Source organism: Ursus maritimus, unplaced genomic scaffold (genome assembly GCF_017311325.1).
Source record: "Ursus maritimus isolate PB19 unplaced genomic scaffold, ASM1731132v1 scaffold_11, whole genome shotgun sequence".
NCBI classification, from domain to species: Eukaryota; Metazoa; Chordata; class Mammalia; order Carnivora; family Ursidae; genus Ursus; species Ursus maritimus.
In genome coordinates, this window is record NW_024423453.1 from 64738390 (window position 1) to 64756452 (window position 18063).

Consider the following 18063-nt stretch of genomic DNA (forward strand, 5'->3'; position numbering starts at 1 on the left):
ACTTCCAGTGGCCTTGGAAAAGGGGCTGACTGTTGTTTTCCTACAAGTCAGTCCACGGTCTATTAAAGTATACTTCCATTACTTACAAGATAAAGCTGGTAGCCATTTTGTTGAGAATTTTCGTAGAGTCTGGTTAACACCGGAAATTACTTGTTACCACATGTTCACAGTGGTGTAACAGAATTTTAGTCTTTAAAATTAAGAAAATGAAGGCAGTAAGAAAGAAGAGTTAATAAATGGTGTTGGGACAATTGGGCAGCTGTCTGAAAAAAAATTCTAGTAAGATAAAAGATTGGTATGAAATCAAAGGAAACCATTAAAGTACTCAAAGAAAACAGGAAAGGAAGCCTTTTTGAGTATTCTTTAATACCCAGAAGCCTTAAAAGAAAATATACAATTTAGGGGCACCTAGGTGGCTCAGTCGCTTAAGCATCTGCCTTTGGCTCAGGTCATGATCTCAGGGCCCTGGGATCGAGCCCCACATTGGGCTCCCTGTTCAGCAGGGAGTCTGCTTCTCCCTCTCCTTCTGCCTCTGCTCCTCCCCCGATAGTTCTCTCTCTCTCAAATAAATAAATAAAATCTTAAAAAAAAGAAAGAAAGAAGGAAAGAAGGAAAGAAGGAAAGAAAGAAAGAAAGAAAGAAAGAAAGAAAGAAAGAAAGAAAGGTTCCCTTTGATCCAGCAGTCCCACTTCTTGGAGTGCTTCAATATGCAAAAACAGTCTGTATAAGAATATTGCAACATTGTTTGTAATAGCCAAAGTTTGGAAGCAATGGAAATGTCCCCCATTAGGGGACTGGTTAAATAAATTGCAACAATCTTTAAGATCTATCATCAGTGAAAAAAAGCAAAGGTGCAGAACTGTCCTACCACTTTCGAAAGAAAAAATAATATATGCATATTTATTAATGTAGGCCTAGAATGTTCCTCGAATGACACACAGGAGCTGTAACAGTGGTTATATCCAGTGAGGGAAAGGAGTGACCAGGGGATGGGAATGAGAGAGAGACTTTCTTTTACCACATGTCCCTTTGGATCTTTAAGTTTAGTACTAATGTACATATATTACTTATTCCAAAAATGAAACATTCCTTAAAAGAGCATAGCATTCTAAATGTCCAATAATAAGAGACTGTCATTTAGCCATATGATAAATTATTGTGTGGCCATTAGAAAACATGTTTTCAAAGAAGCTTATAATGTGTGAAATGAAGAAAGCACAATTTAAAATTGTATATAATTTCCCAATTTTGTTTCATACATGCTTACAAAAAAGATAGAAAAGAACTCTGTCAGGTTGTTAATAAAGGTCATCTCTGATTGATGGGGTTATGGGTATTGTTTTTCTTAAAACTTCTTGGAATTTTCCAAGTTTTGCACAACGAGAATGTTATCATTGGAGGGAAATGTTGTTTGAAATCACTAATCCTATCATATATGTGTATCATATGTCAGTCTTGCAAGATCTCAGCCTTACATTTGTTCCCAGTCCTGCTTGTGAGGAAGACACAGGCATTTGTTCTTCAGCTAGATTTAAACAATAATGTCATTGCACTAAAATGAGCTTTGAACTGTTTAAAAAGATGGGGGTGCTGATAATTTTGAAAGCTCCTACCTCCCCTTCAACTGTCCTCATTCCTCTCCACCTTAAAACAAAAAACACCAAAAAGCAAAAAACAAAACATACAAAAACCTTATCTACCCTGGGGGAATCAAAACAACTTAATACCCAGGTCAAAACAAGATGTAAGGAAAATGAGGAAAAGAGGGAGAATTGAGAAACTTTTCTCCTCATCCCCTCCGTGTGAAACCTCACCTCTCCACTGAATCTGAGTTAATTAACCATATGGGGATTAAAGGTGATGTTGTTTCATTTCTGTGTTGAACAAAGTAGATGTGATTTCTGTTCCTGCCTGCCGGGCTCTGTCAGATTCTCTACCCCTTTTCGTCCTTCCAGCTCCTGAACCTGTTTTTTCTTGTAATTGTACCCTTCCCTCTCCTGTACGTCTCCTCTTCAGCACAGAAAACATAATGGAACTCAGCACTTGGTAGGACCAGATAAATGGATGTATATTACAGTGTTCTGCCCTTTCTTCTTTCCTTTTTTTTTTTGTGTGTGTGCTCAGATATTATTAATGATTTAATTAGTGTTGAAAAAGAAACCAGTTTTCCAAGGATGAAATTTGCGTTGGAAGTTTAGATGCCATCTTTGCAGCTCTTATAGCGAAGACACAGAACCCCTAGTCTGAGCTTTGTATAGGAACTTGACCCTAGTTTTCAGCAAGACTTGTTCATAATCTGGAGTAAGTTATTGTAAACACTGCTGCACATAGTAGGGTCACCTCCATCATTTGCTGGATGTGTGAGATTGACCATGATGCCGTGGGAATGGGATGTACAGAGCAAATAGTGTACGCTCTCGGAATCTTCAAGGCTATCTAGGACACACCGTGTGATATCAGTAATTGCTTTCTGTTTATAAAATTTCTATGTAGTTAAATCATAAGAATGGAGGGAAAATGGAAGCATACCAAAAAATGAGTAAACGGTATGCAGATCTGAGTTTCCATAACCCTCATATAACTTTCATATCAATGCCTAGGAAGTTCCAAAGTATATCTGAGCCTCAGTCCCCCCATTTACAACAGGAGAGTAATAATGACACGTGTCTCCCTAGGGTGGGATGGTTAATACGTATTAGTTGACTCGGAATCTAAGTGTGGTTTGACATTTAAAGAAAATCCTTCTGCCTGCGTAGGGAACACTTCAGGTAGGTAACTTTTTAAGCTTCGATTTGAAGGAAAAGAACAAAAAAGTTATCTCACGTCCAGGGTGACAGCTGAAGACCTAGAGAAAATAGGCATGCAGACTGAGTAGGGTTGTTTTGTTTTTTTTTTTTTTTTTCTTTCCAATTGTTTTTGCAGGTGAGCTGGCACTGGAAGAGCTTAACCGAGCTGGATCAGCTCTGGATGCTCAAATGTTTACGATTTAACTGGTACATCAATTTCTCTCCAACTCCCTTTGAGCAGGGAATATGGAAGAAGCACTACATTCAAATGGTAAAAGAACTTCATGTTACCAAGCCTAAGGTAAATCAAAAAGCAACGCACATACAGATATCAGCTATTTAGGAATATGGGGGGGAGGGGAATGGGGGAAAGAGGTGATGGGGACTAAGGAGGGCACTTGTGGTGAGCACCGGGTGATGTAAGGAAGTGTTGGATCACTAAATTGTACACCTGAAACTAGTATCATGCTGTATGCTAACTGGAATTTAAATAAAATTTTTTAAAAAATAGGAATTCTAGAACTAAGACTAAACCATCAAACTTGAAGTTGGGAAGGGGAATAGGAGTATACTAAAGTTCTTTTTAATCTAGAAACTAGGCAGTGTAAGCAAAGGAAATACACGATTATTTCAAAATTCTCCTTTTCGGAGAACACGATAGCCTTTCTCAAGACATCCATGTTAGCCGAGAACCCTCATCAGACACTCCTAAACCAGCAGTTCCCCAGCAGGTGAGGACTGGAGCTCCTCCTTCTGTTCAGAGCCCTGGATTTCCATATCTCCGACGCACATGCCAGGCAATTCCGACACTGGGACCCCGTGTATGCTGTGCAGTAGTTGCTATCAGTGGGTCATCAAATTCTACTTTACTAATTCAAATTGTCTGGTTCTACCTGCTGAGCTAAAGTTTATTTCTATATCATTTATAAAGAAAAGTCTTCCAATAAATCCTTAATTTTGGAAGGGAATAATGAGTACACTAATGTTCTTTTTCATCTAGAAACTAGCAATGTAAAGCATTTACATATAATGATAAAAAGTAAATAATGCAAGAATAATTTTTCTAGTTGTTTTCTCTGCATTATAACCAATGTTTATGTTCATTCCTATAGTCACAGTTAATGAGATAACTCATGGGAAAATTTTATGAGCCTTTTCTTTATGGTGTGATCTATACACATGCAGAGCTGTGTGTCGTTTTGTACGATAGATGAGTTCCTGAAAAATTATGTGTAAATTAAAAATTTTTAATGATTTTTAAAACCACAGGGGTATCATATTCTATGAAAAAATTGCAGTGAATCCTTTTAAAATTGAAGAATCCTTTTGAGAGATGAATAGTCAATCCCTAACTTGTTCATTTAGGTTTAGTTTTATTGTTTTAAAGTAGAATCCATCTACATTTAGTATAGTAATAAACTATACATAATTAATATTGTTACCATTGCAATGATAAAACTAGCCTTTCAGATTTCAGTAATTGGTGTACTCCATGAGGAATTCTTTTAAAAAGAAATGTTTAAACTGCGGTGATGGAAAACGTTATTTTAAAAATTACCATAGCTATGATTTCTTTTTTTGAGATTTGATAAGGCTTTTCTTGACTCTCATTTTCAGTTAGGGACAGGGAATGGCATTCACTAGCTGAAGCTTGGGCCATTCTGGGACAGGGACCAACTTGTAGAAGGAAAAGAAGTTTTGAGTATTATATATATATAACTGACTTGAAAACTTTGTCTTCAGCTGTAATTCTTTTCTATAAAATATGTATAACTATATTTAAAAACGATGAATCGTTCTGTTGCAAGAAAATTGCCACCTCTTTGCTTAGTATTAAATTTCTTTAGGAACACTTTGTTATACTAAACTTTAGTTTTTCTGTTTTAAATATAGACCTAAGGGGCTTCTGGGTGGCTCAGCTGTTAAGTGTCTGCCTTTGGCTCAGGTCATGATTCCAGGGTCCTGGGATCGAGCCCCGCATCAGGCTTCCTGCTCGGCGGGAAGCCTGCTTCTCCCTCTCACACTCCCCTTGCTTGTGTTCCCTCTCTCACTGTCTCTCTCTGTCAAATAAATAAATAAAATATTAAAAAAAAAAAAAAGTATCTGCCTTTGGTTTAGGTCATGATCCCAGGGTCCTGGAATTGAACCCCACATTGGTCTCCCGGCTCAGCGGGGAGCCTGCTTCTCCCTCTGCCTCTTCCCTCTGCTTGTGCTCTCTCTCTCTCATATAAATAAATAAAATCTTTAAAAATAAATAAATAAATATAGACCTAAGTCAGAAAGACTAAAGAGTCATGTGACTAAGGTTAATAAAAGTCATGTGACTAAAGTTAAAAACTCAGCTGTCAGCACTGTACATACTTGAGTAATTTGGTTAATGCCGTGTGAGGTTGCTCCAGTGATGGGAACATAGGCAGCCACTGGATTAAACCATAATTTACCTTCACTCAAGCACCTGCCCTATCTCCCTTTCCCTCAATACCCTATACCTGGCATGTGCTCCAGCAGAGCTTTTGAAAGCATTTTATGAGCAAATGGTTGTGGTTAATATTGGTTTCCCCAAGCTTAAAACGAGAGGACTGGACTAGAATGATCTTTATAACTGTCTGTCAGGCTATGCTATGTACTGCAAACAGCATAATTTCAAAAAGACTTCATCTAGAAAAAGAAGAGTAAGTTGAACCCAAAGTAGATAGAAGGAAGAAATAATAAAGAGCTAAGATCAATGAAATTAGAACAAGCAATAGAGAAAATCAGTGAAACCAAAGCTGCTTCTTTGAAAACATAAATAAAATTCCTAAGTTTCTAGGTAGGCTGATGAAGGAAAAAAGAGAGAAAACATAAAAGACTAGTAACAGGAATGAAAAAGGGGCCATCACTACAGATCCTGTAAACATGAGAAGGATAATGAGAGAATATTATGAACAAGTCCACGTCACTAAATTCAACCACCTGGATGAAATGGACAATTCTCAGGGGGCCTGGGGGCCTCAGTTGTTAGCATCTGCCTTTGGCTCAGGTCATGATCCCAGGGTCCTGGGATCGAGCCCCTGCTCAGCGGGAAGCCTGCTTCTCCCTCTCCCACTCCCCCTGCTTGTGTCCTCTCTCTCGCTGTCTCTCTCCCTGTCAAATAAATAAATAAAATCTTTAAAAAAAATGGACAATTCTCGACAATTTTCGAGAATTAGGAAAGATTAGGAAAACAGTTTCACTGGGAAATAGAAAACATGAATAAATCTTTATTAATTTAAAAATCAAATTAATAATTTTCCACAAAACTCCAGACCCAGATAGCTTCATTGGTGAATTCTATCACACACTTGAGGAAGAAATATCAATTTTACATAAATTCTTTCATAAAATGGAAGATGAGGGAACACTTCCCAATTCATTACCTTTATACCAAAACCAGATAGACTCTTTGCAAGGGAATAAAACAAAATCACAGACTAATATCCCTCATGAACATGGACATAAAAATTATTTAAAATATTAGCATATTAAATCAAGTTCTATACAAAGAAAAAATAATACATGATGACCAAGTGGGAGATAACCATGGGGAGTAAGGCTGGCATAATATTTAAAAAGTAACCAATGTAATTCACAGAATAAAAGAGAAAAGATGTATGGTCATTTCAGTATATACAGACAAAAGCATTTAACAAAAGTTCAACATCATTCATGATTCTAAAAATTCTCAAAGACTTTAGGTGAAGTGAATAAAAAACCTGCTTACTTAGTACAGAAAAGTCATCAGCTTTCATTATATCCTATTTTGTTAAAGTGTCAAACGTCTTGTTACTTTTCAGAATGAATAATGTTTATTTGTACATAATTACTAGCACTTATGCCTAAATTTTTCCCTCTGAAAATTTTTATTATCGTGTATTATTTATTCCCAGTAGTATTAAGCTAGACCTTCTTCGCAAAAACAGTTTTTGTTTAATATAAGCTCAGAGAAATGAAATGAATGTCCATTCTAAATGAGACCTGAACAAAATATTGAATACCAAACCAGTAATGAGCTATCAATTATATAAATATAAAATGTCTTCTTAATTTACTAAACTACAATCATTCATTAAATTAGTAAATATTTATTAAATACTGTTAGGTGCTAGGTGCTGAGTATAATGATCCTAACCCTGCTTTCGAGGAGTCTAGTCCAGTGGCCTAGGACATAGACAAATACATAATTACAATACTGAGTACTAAGTGCTATCCTGTAACAGAAATATATACAAAGAACAGTTGAAACAAGGGTAAGAAACTGATTCTGCTTGAAGGGGTTGGGGAATTTTTTAATTGTCACAAACAATTCAAGCAAACCAATTTACCACGCAAAGTTTCCCTAATCTCTTAAAGAACAAAAATTAAGCCTTTAATGGCTTCTCAACATACCATTACCACTTCCCTTAGGTTACAACCACATAAAAACCTTATGAATTTCACACACAAAAATAGACTTTCCATTTGGGAAATTAAAGCAGAAGTATTCTTTGTGAGCAGTTAAGGTTTTGATAACTGATAAAATCTACAGTCTACCTCTGTATAACTCAAAGTTGTCCCTACGTGTTTCAGATAATTAAGCCTGGAGTACTATTTTTTGGAATGTGTACGTTTTTATGAGTCAATTAACTGCAGTTGTGGAAAACTTACACAATGATGTGGTAGCAGAGGTGGCAGCCCAGGATAGGGAGGTTTAGTGCAAGGACTTGAAGCAAGACCGTCCTAGATTCACATTCTGACCCTCTGTCTTACCACTTACATAATAGTGGGCAAGTTCATTGGCTTATCCCATCTTCAGTTTCCTCTTCTGTAAAATGGGAGTAGTAACTATTACCTTTTAGAGTTATTATAAAGGTTAAATAAAAGAATGCATGAAAACTTCCTGAGACAGTACCTGGGACATACGAGGACTCCTGGGTTGGTGACTGCTATTATTGTCACCATTATCGTTGCAGTCTTGGCGATGATGATGATGATGTTTTGTTTTATTGGGTTTTTTTTAAAGATTTTATTTATTTATTTAACAGAGATAGAGACAGCCAGCGAGAGAGGGAACACAAGCAGGGGGAGTGGAAGAGGAAGAAGCAGGCTCATAGTGGAGGAGCCTGATGTGAGGCTTGATTCCATAACGCCGGGATCACGCCCTGAGCTGGAGGCAGACACTTAACGACTGCGCCACCCAGGCGCCCCTTATTGTTGTACTTATTACGATATTTTAAGCACAGAAATAATTAATTTTCTTCCTCTAGACACCTCCAAAAGATGGGTTTGCCGTTGGCAATGTTCAACCACTTACAAGCTGTTCTGCAGAGGAAAAGCAGTCCCCTGCATCAGCTTTCCGGTCCTCTTCCTCTTTGAGAAAGAAAACTCAGCCAGGCGAGAAAGAACTCCCACCCTGGCGATCCTCTGACAAGCATCCAACTGATATCATTCGCTTCAATTACCTGGACAACTGTGACCCCACTGAGCAAATCTGGCAAGGGTGAGAAGCTCCACGCTCTTCTCTACTTATTCGCTGTTAGAAACAATTTGCTGGCACTTAAGTATATGAAAAGAGGAAAATAGAATTTCCTGTGAAATACAAATGCTTTTCAATACATAGAAGCAAAAAGTCATTGAAAGGTAAATGAATCATTATTGGTAAATTTACCCTGTTCATCAGGATTTGTTTGCATTTTGTAGCTATAATGATTTAACATTACAGCTTCTTTTAATATTTAATACTTCAGATTGCAATCTAGCACCATAGAGTTCATTCTGGTCTTTTCCTTTTTCATATTTGCACCTCCTTTCTCTGACAAGGAGAAACCTGGCTCTCATATTTATTTATACATTTATATATGTACATATAATATATAATCAAAATTATATATGTACATATATAACTTGCATAAAAATTGTATACTATATAATATATATATACACATATACATAAACAGTATATATTTACTTACAAATTCTGAATGTAATTTCAAAATTGCTAACCCATTTCATTATTAAAACAAATCTGCTGGGGCACCCAGGTGGCTCAGTAGGTTCAGTGGCTGCCTTTGGCTCAGGTCCTGATCTCAGAGTCCTGGGACTGAACCCCGCGTTGGGCTCCCCGTTCAGCGGGGAGTCTGCTTCTCCCTCTGCCCCTGCCTCTACCCCTCCCCTTACTTGTGTGCTCGTGTGCTCTCTCTCTCTCAAAAAATGAAATCTTTTTTTTAAAAGATTATTTATTTAATTTATTATTTATTTGAGAGAGAGAGAACACAGCAGAGAGGAGGGGGCAGAGGGAGAGGGAGAAGCAGACTCCCCACTGAGCAAGGAGCCTGATGTGGCTCCATTCCAGGACCCTGGGATCATGACCTGAGCAAAAGGCAGATATTTAACTGACTGAGCCACTCAGGCGCTCCTAAATAAAGTCTTAAAAAAAAAAAAAAAAGAACCAAATCTGCTAACTAGAATTCAATATTTGTTCATGGTTCTTTTTGACTTTAGTGTGAGAGCATACATTCATAATACGGTGTTCAAAGTTATGTGGGTTCTTTTTTTTTAATATCTCCTTCGGTTTGGGTATGTTACATGGGTCTAAAGTTAAAACTATACAAAAGTATACAAAAAGTGCATGAAAGTATACTCAGAGAAATACGACCCCCCCAACTCTTCCACCCTATTCCCACTAACAAACCTCATTATTTTACCATTTTTCAACTATATGATTGGCAAAAACTTTAAACTTTGACAGTACATTCTATTGGTGAGGCTGTGGGCAAAGAGGTATGCTCATACATTGCTGGTGGGAATGTAAATTGGCACAAACCTTATAGACGGAGATTTGACAGTTATCTAGCAAAAAAAATATGTGTTTACATTTTGACCCCAAAATTACCACTTTTAGGAATCAACCTTAAAAATATAAAAAGTATATCTGTGCAAGGGTATTTATTGTAGGATTATTTACGACTTTATTATTTTTTTTTAAGATTTTATTTATTTATTTGACAGAACAAGAGCACACAAGAAAGGGGAGTGGCAGGCAGAGGAAGAGGGAGAGGGAGCCCAACACGGGGCTTGATCCCAGGACTTTGGGATCATGATCTGAGCTGAAGGCAGATGCTTAACTGACGGAGCCACCCAGGCACCCCTCATTTAGGACTTTAAACTATTGGGAATAACTTAAATTTTCCTACATGGAGAATGTCTGTTCAGTAAACTATGTATGGTCTATTCACACAATGGAGTATTAGGCAACTGTAAAAATGAGGAGCTCTATGAGCTGATAAGGAGTGAAAAGCTATGTTGGTTAAGTGAGAAAAGCAAATGTCAAGGGAGCATCTACAGTATGCCACCCATAGTACAGAAAGAAGAGAAAGTAACAAAATATAGATCTCCATCTGTATACACGTATGTACCTGTATGTACATGTATGTGCACGTACACAGGGTAAACAAGTAATAAAGGAAACAAATTTTGAAGGGTTTTAGAATGTTTTAATGTATCTGCCATGTTTTCAGAATGTATTTCAACAGAGGAACATCAAGGCAGCCTAAGAACTGGAGCCATACTGCGTGGGTTCAAATCCAGACTCCCACGCTTGTAGCTTTGTGATGCTGTGGAGTTCCTTAACTTCTCTGTGCCTTGGTTTCTGTGCCTGTAAAAAAAAATGGTAATACCTAACTCACAGGATCCCTGTGAGGTAATCCTCATGCAGGTGACATGTTTATGATAGGACCTGACACATAGTAAATAAGCATTTCTTTTGTAGGATGGTTTCTAAAATTATATTATTTGGCTAATAAATGAAAGAGTAACCCCAGAGAGTTTGATGACTTGGGGACATTCAGATTACATGTGTATCTTTGGGACTATTGGAGTCCCTTTGGAGGTGAGAAGAGAGTGGTATCCCTCATTAGACAAGACTCGAGCTCTTGGAGGATGCAGACCGTGCCTTACTCATTTTTATATCACAACTGTCCACCTTTGCAATACTCATTAGCTGATTTGGAGAGAAGTGTAGCCTTTCAAATCATGAACTGAAAATTCATCTAGTTGTATCAGAAAAAGTCAATTAGTTTGCTGATAATTTAGAAAATACTGGGCAGAAAAACAAACAATGTACAAAACAGAGCTTAAAAGAAATACTACCATTTATATTAAAATAGGTGGGAAAGAAAGAATATATATATATTTATAAGATATCTATACATAAAATATCTCTGGAATATACACAAGAAACTGATATGTATCATTTCCCTTCAAGGAGGAGAATGGTAATTTGGAGACAAGGATAGATAGGACGAATTTAATTGTACATCCTTTTAAACTCTCGAATTGAATCATTGTGAATGTATTGACTATGTATCCCTGAAGATAGTATTTAAGAATTCGTATGTGGCCCTTAGTCTGAACTATGGTGGCAAATAAGAGAGAGGCGAACTTAGCTACCCAGGCATATGAATGGTACATTAACGTGAGATAAAGTGATAATGTCATGGGTTTTCTGTGAAACTCAAGTACTGTTTGTGAAAGGCAATAATTACTTTAAATGTTAATGTACTGAACACCCAATTAAAAGGTAGAGATTATCAGAATGGGTAAGAAGGCAAGAACCAACTGTATACTTTATATGAGACACACCTTAAATTTAAAGACAAAAATAGGTTTAAAAATGAAGTGATGGAAAAAGATGTACCATGCAAAAAGTAAGCATAAGAAGGCTAGAATGACTTTTAATTAATTTCAAGTAAAATAGACATCAAGACAAAGAGTTCTACTAAAGATAAAGAGGGATACTTCATAATGATACAGGGATTAAGCCGAAAGATATAACTGCTACAAATACATATGTACTTAATTACAAAGCCTCAGAGTACATAAGACAAAAATTGACAGCTTTAAAGAGATAAGTAGACAATTCCACAAATACATTTCTTTTAAATGCATGTGCTACATTCACCAAGATAGACCAGATACTTGGACTCTTCAAAGAGTCAGTGCCATGGGGGAAAAAAGAAGTGGGGAAAATATTGTAGACATAAGAGACATAACAACCAAATGCAGTTTGAATTTATTTTTTTTAAGGATTTTATTTATTTATTTGACAGAGAGAGAGTGAGCTCAAGTAGGGAGAGCAGCAGGCAGAGGGAGAAGGAGAAGCAGGCTCCCCGCCAAGTGGGGAGCCCAATGTGGTGCTCGATCCCAGTACCTGGGATCATGACCTGAGTCGAAAGCAGATGCTTAATGACAGAGACACCCAGGCGCCCTGCAATTTGAATTTAGATAGGATTCTGATTTTTTAAAAAAAGACTATAGAAGGCATTCTTGGGACAATTGCAGAAATTTGAATACGAACTGAATATTAAGTGATATTAAAGAACTACCATTCATTTTCCAAAGTATGATGATACTACTGTGGTTAGGGAGGCAAATGTCTTTATATTAGGAGATGAGTGTTGAAGTATTTAGGGGTGAAGTGTCTGCAATTTATTTTCCTATGGTACGGCAAAAATACATACATACATATATATGTGGCATGTACGTGTATATATATGTATCTATGTATATATAGAGAGAAAGCAGACGTAGCAAAATGTTACTAATTGTTGAATCTAGTTGGAGAGTTCCTGGGTAATCACTGTGTTATTCTTTCAACTATTCTGTATGTTTGAAACTTCTTAATTAAAAGTTGGGGGAAATTTTTGCAAATTAAGCAATAAGAAATATTTGGGAAAGCTGATCTTTTTAAATAAAATTTTTTATGGGGTGCCTGGGTGAGTCGGTTAAGCAATCCAACTCTTGATTTCGGCTTGGGTCGTGATCTCAGGACTGTGGGATTGAGCCCCGCATCAGGCTCTGAGCTCAGCACTGAGTCTGCTTGAGGATCTCTCTCTCCCCCTGCTCTCGCTCACTCTCTTGCTTTCTTTCTCTCTCAAAATAAATAAATAAATAATAAATAAATAATATAAGTAAATAAAAATAAAATCTTTAAACAAATAAAAATTTTTATACTGGAAATTCAAATATATAAGAGTAGAGAAAATACAACTTCTTGTAACCATCAGCTAGCATTAATGGTTTTGAACTCATGAACTTATCCCTCACCCACTCTGCCCTTCCCCCAGTTCACTTTGGAGACAAATCTAAGTGTCGTATTATTTCATTCACATATATTTCAATCAATGCCTATCCTTAAAAGATAAACTTTTTCTAAAAATATGATATTATACATATCACATCTAAATCAAAGGATGATTTCACAATACAATCAATCAAATATCAAGTCAGTTTTGAGGTATCTTTGAACATCTCATAAATGGTATTTTTAAACAGTTGGTTTGTTTAATCAAGTTCCAACAAAGTCTGCAGGTTGTATTTAGTCCATACATCACCTTAAATCTTTTTTGGATCTAGGGCGCCTGGGTGGCTCAGTCGGTTGAGTGTCTGCCTTTAGCTCAAGTCATGATCCTAGGGTCCTGGATCGAGTCCCACATTCAGCTCCCTGCTCAGCGGGGAGCCTGCTTCTCCCTCTCCCTCCTGCTTGTGCTTTCTCTCTATCAAATAAATAAATAAAATCTTTTTTAAAAAATCCTTTTTGGATCTATAGGCTTACCCTCTGTCCTTTTTTTCCCCTCCTTGCAATTTGTTTGTTATAGAAATCGGGTCATTTACCCTGGAGGTTCCTCTGTCTCCTGTCCTTGGCCATACTGGTAGTCAAATCTAGAGGCTTGAGTATATAAGAGCATGTACATAATTTCTGCTTGTCTCCCTTCTTTGTGATGTTAGCGGCTATTGAGGACCACCGCCTGGATACATTACTATAGGCAAACTCTTTTGGAGAGCGCCAGACAAAAATATGTTAGGCTTTTACAGGACATGTCTCTGTCACAACTGCTCAACTCTGCCATTGTAGCCTGAAAATAGCCCAAGACAAGAAACAAACAATAAGCATGAAGATGTCCCAGTTTAGCTTTATCTACAAAAATAGGCACTCGGCCAAGTTGGCCTCTGGGCTATAGTTTGCTGATCCCTACTTTATCCAAATATATGTGATAGTTTTAGAAAACCAATACTAATATTAATTCAAACAATAGGATTACTAAAAATGGTTTAAGGTTTCTTTGCCTGTGTTTTTGTCCTTAGGATATATTCTACTAAGAATATTCAGACAAATTACTATGCTAATGTCCCATCAAGTAATCCCTCCGTGTGCAGTAATGCCACCAACTCCAGAGACAAGATTGTTTCTTCCATTTTGTGCTTAGATTTTAGGGGCTTTCTTCCTTTGTATTATAATTTTGAGAAAATAGAGAAGGTTCCAAAGTCAAATATATAAAACAAAGTATATTTGGAGAAGTCTAGCTTCTGTTCCTACCCCTCCCTACTGTTCTTTGTTCTTGATTGGATCACAAGGGCAAGCCTACTGATAGGTCACCATTTTCCAAGATGTTGTGGGATAGTCCTTCCACTTAACAAAATTAAAATTTTGTTAAGTGGAAGTTAAAAGCAAAATAACACACATCCGTTTCTGAAATAAATGGTAGCCCACAACACATACCATTTTATTCACCTTTCCTTTTTCATATAACAATATACCCTGGAGATCACCGCACAGTTGGATGTAGAAATACCCTGCTTTCCTTTTTACAGCTCGTAGCGCTCCACTGTGCGGGTGTGCGGGAGTGCTGGAGCTGATTCAGCCAGTCCTCTAGTGATCTACATTTGGCTCGTTTCCAGTTGAGTGAAAACAATCGCTTAAATCACAGGAACAACAAAGTCCAGCAGACAAATAGCTATGCAAATTTAAAATGATTGTTTGTAATGTTCCAATGATTTCTAATTTACAGAAGGAGGAAAAGACACGAAATGAACCCAGATTTCAGCCGACAATCACATGATAAGAAAAATAAATTGCAGGACAGATCTAAGCTAAGAAAAGCACAGTCACTGGTAAGTATTGCTTATAAAAGCTTCTGCACCGTAACATTTATGAAAATTGCTGGGTCTCTAATCCTATTTGTGAAATGAATTTTGGGTTTTTTTAAATCAGAATCCTCAAGTGGGGCTTTAAATTCTGGTCTCTGACTGACAAGCTATGTGACCTTGAAGGCATCCTTTATTTAATTTCTCTAAGCCTCTATTTTAAAAAAATTGTTATTTGAGTGTAGTTGACATACAGTGTTGCATTAGTTTCAGGTGTACAACATTGTGATTCCGCGTCTCTAGACGTTATGCTGTGCTCACCGCAAGTGTGGCTGCCATCTGTCACCACACAGCACTATCATAGTATCAGTGACTGTGTTCCCTATGTTCTACCTTTTATTCCCATGAGACTCTAAGTCTCTATTTTCTCATCTGTTAAAAAAAAAAACCCAAAACTGGATGAACTAAAGTGTATGAATCTGAGGTTGAAAAGTATACAATATAAAGGGAACATTGCTATCATTGGTTCTTTCTTCTGCTGTGAGTCCTTTGCGGTGGGGAGAGGATGGGCTATAGAAATTTCTCTATAGGAATTACTTACCTAGAGGGGCGCCTGGGTGGCTCAGTTGTTTGAGTGTCTGTCTTTTGCTCAGGTCATGATCCCTGGGGTCCTGGCTCCCTGCTCACGGGGGAGTCTGCTTCTCCCTCTTCCTCCCCCTGCTCTCTCTCACTCACTCTCGCTCTCAAATAAATAAATTTAAAAAATCTTTTTTTTTAAGATTTTATTTATTTATTTATTTGTCAGAGAGAGAGAGAGAGAGCACACAAGCAGTGGGAGTGGCAGGTAGTAGAAGAAGCAGGCTCCCTGCTGATCCCAGGACCCTGGGATCCTGACCTGAGCTGAAGGCAGCCGCTTAACCACTTAACCGACTGAGCCACCCAGGGGTCCCTAAATAACATCTTAAAAAAAAAAAAAAATTACTTACCTGTAGAGTGAAGGTTGCACTCACCTAAGAAAAAGGTGTACTTTCCATAGCTTTCCTGCTGCCAGTGGAGTATGATTATAAAAGTGCATTTCAAGTAACTTCAGAGAAAATGAATGAGGACCTTTTCTTTCCCTAATTAAAAAATAGCTAATTGACTACCTAATAGAGTCAGTGATTGTGACTAGGGAGCATTATTATTTCATAGCGGAGTTGCCCAAATTGTGGTTCTGTACCCCCAGTGGATCCCTCTTAGCCCATATGAGAGTCTTTGGAGCAAAGTAGAAGGGAATAAGGGTGGGATAAAAAGTTCGTTTTCGTAGGAAAGATCTAGAAAGTAGCTGAGGTTACACACTCAAGGAAAATTAATATAAAATGGATGTCAGTTGGGAGTGGAGTAAGTATGTACTCATGAATAAATCACGTTTATAGCTCTGCTTTAAAGCTCTATTCCTTTCTGCTTCAATGTATGTTCAAGTGTTATGTTTCAAAAAAAGAGAGAGCTTTTTTAAAATGAGCTTTTTTAAAAAATAAGACTGTATGTATTCTGCGGGGCCAGTTTTGTTGGACTGGGTGAGGCTTATCACAGACATACGTACAGATGCCCAAGGAAATGGGGAGGCTTAAAGCCGAGCAGTAAAATTGTCAGTGAAAACCATTAATGGAGAAGAATAACTTTATGAGGCTTATCACACAGGCCATTTAGGCACGCTTCTGCCTGGCTTCCCCGGCCTCTTCTAGGCCAGGAGTAGCAGAGAAATCCGGGGGGAGAGCCGGGAATTCAAAGGATGATAAAAGTTTATGGTTGATGTTTGCTTACAAATTATCAGCACAGTCAAAACAACAAAATCAAAGGCTACACAGAAACCTTCCCCAGCGGCTTTTGCCATTAGCCATCTGTCACACACTTAGGAGGGCTTGCTTAAGTTAAAAAATTCATTATATTTCTAAACTTTAAAAGTTGTGCTCATGAAGGCTGGAGGGGAAACCAGGACAAATTAAACAACGATGGAGAACAACGAAGCCATGAATAAAATGAAGTGTGCGCCCGGATTGATCTCCTTGTACTGTTGGTGTAAATATACTAATTATCGCCACGATTTAGGCTTAGCGGTTTTGATAAGGAGCATAAGGCATCTTTGAACCCTCCAGAAGCGTGCTAGGATCTTTCTGTTGGTAATGACGCCTGTGACAAGCCGGGCTGTGGTGGGCCGCGAGGCTGCGAGTGGCTCAGGCCCAATCTCCACGCGGTGGCAGTTGGCCCTCCCCGTGGGCCACGGAGCTCAGAGGAAAGAAGCAGCCTCCTCAGTGTTGTAAGGCGCTGGTGAAAATTAGGAAATGCTGGATGTGGGACCCGAGAGAGAAGAAATGGGTTTTGAGGAAATGCAATGAGGGGACCGAAGGAGAGAAGGGAGTAAAACTCTGAGAACTGCTGCTGTAGAGAAAGGGTGGTGGACACAGCCCAGTGCAGTTGCCATGGAGAGAACCCTGTGCTGTTCGATGGAAAGTTCCGACCTCATTTAGATAGGTGTATGCAGGGAGATTTCAGGAGGAACTAGGGAAACAGGTGAGCAGGCAGAACTCAGGGGAACACATTACAGAGGTGAGGATGAGAGGGACAGATGGACAAAGCCGCCCAGAAGGTACCTGAGACCTGAACACTAAATATTCCTTCTCCCTGTAAGCAGAAAATACCTGGATAGTCAGAGAAGGTAGAGCTTCGTGAAGTGGAAAGGTTGGAACAGGAAAAAGCACGGGAGCGTGAAAGAGTACAGAGAATATCCCTTAAGCTGTCTCTCCAGGACGGTGGCTATGAGGCCACTGAGACCCACCTTCTTCACTTTGTGCTTACCATGACTTACCGCTTCCAAATATGAAAGATGCCTCCCAAACAGAAACCTGCTTGAGGGAAATAGTTTCGAAGCCAAACAGTGAGCTTGTGATGTTTTCTGTTCTTTAATAGGCTTGAGTTTTCAAGACCCACCCCTTAAAAGGGTACCTGATTTCCTCTCAAGGCTTTCAGTTCTAAAGCTGCCTCTTTACAGCTCCTTCCTTCAACCACCTGTGGTGGGGAGTCACTGAGAGAAGATGCGAATAAAGCCTAGATCTGATCACTAACGCTTTCCGATTTTGAAGACCGTTTATTAAAATTAGATACATATCAAGAAATGTCCATTACACTTAGTTATGATAATAAAATTCCATACAGAACAAACAAAAAATAGAAACACTACCACAGTATAGCAAGTACTACTATCTTAAACTTCAGAAATTTTCCCATCATGTATAAAGACATGGAAAAAAAATCTTTTTTTTTTTTTAATCTTAACAACCAGACACGCAGTGCCTGTTGGGGAAAGGGAAGGAGGGAGCTGTCT

General features: G+C 38.1%; 1 protein-coding gene across 1 annotated transcript in view; it reads left to right on the forward strand.

The window, feature by feature from the left end:
* FBXO16 (F-box protein 16) overlaps positions 1-18063 on the forward strand; it is a 51483-nt gene that overhangs the window by 18119 nt on the left and 15301 nt on the right. The window contains exons 4-6 of the mRNA XM_040625706.1: positions 2923-3087; positions 8048-8280; positions 14627-14729. Of these exons, the coding sequence (XP_040481640.1) occupies positions 2923-3087; positions 8048-8280; positions 14627-14729 (501 nt within the window). The remainder of the gene's footprint in view (positions 1-2922; positions 3088-8047; positions 8281-14626; positions 14730-18063) is intronic.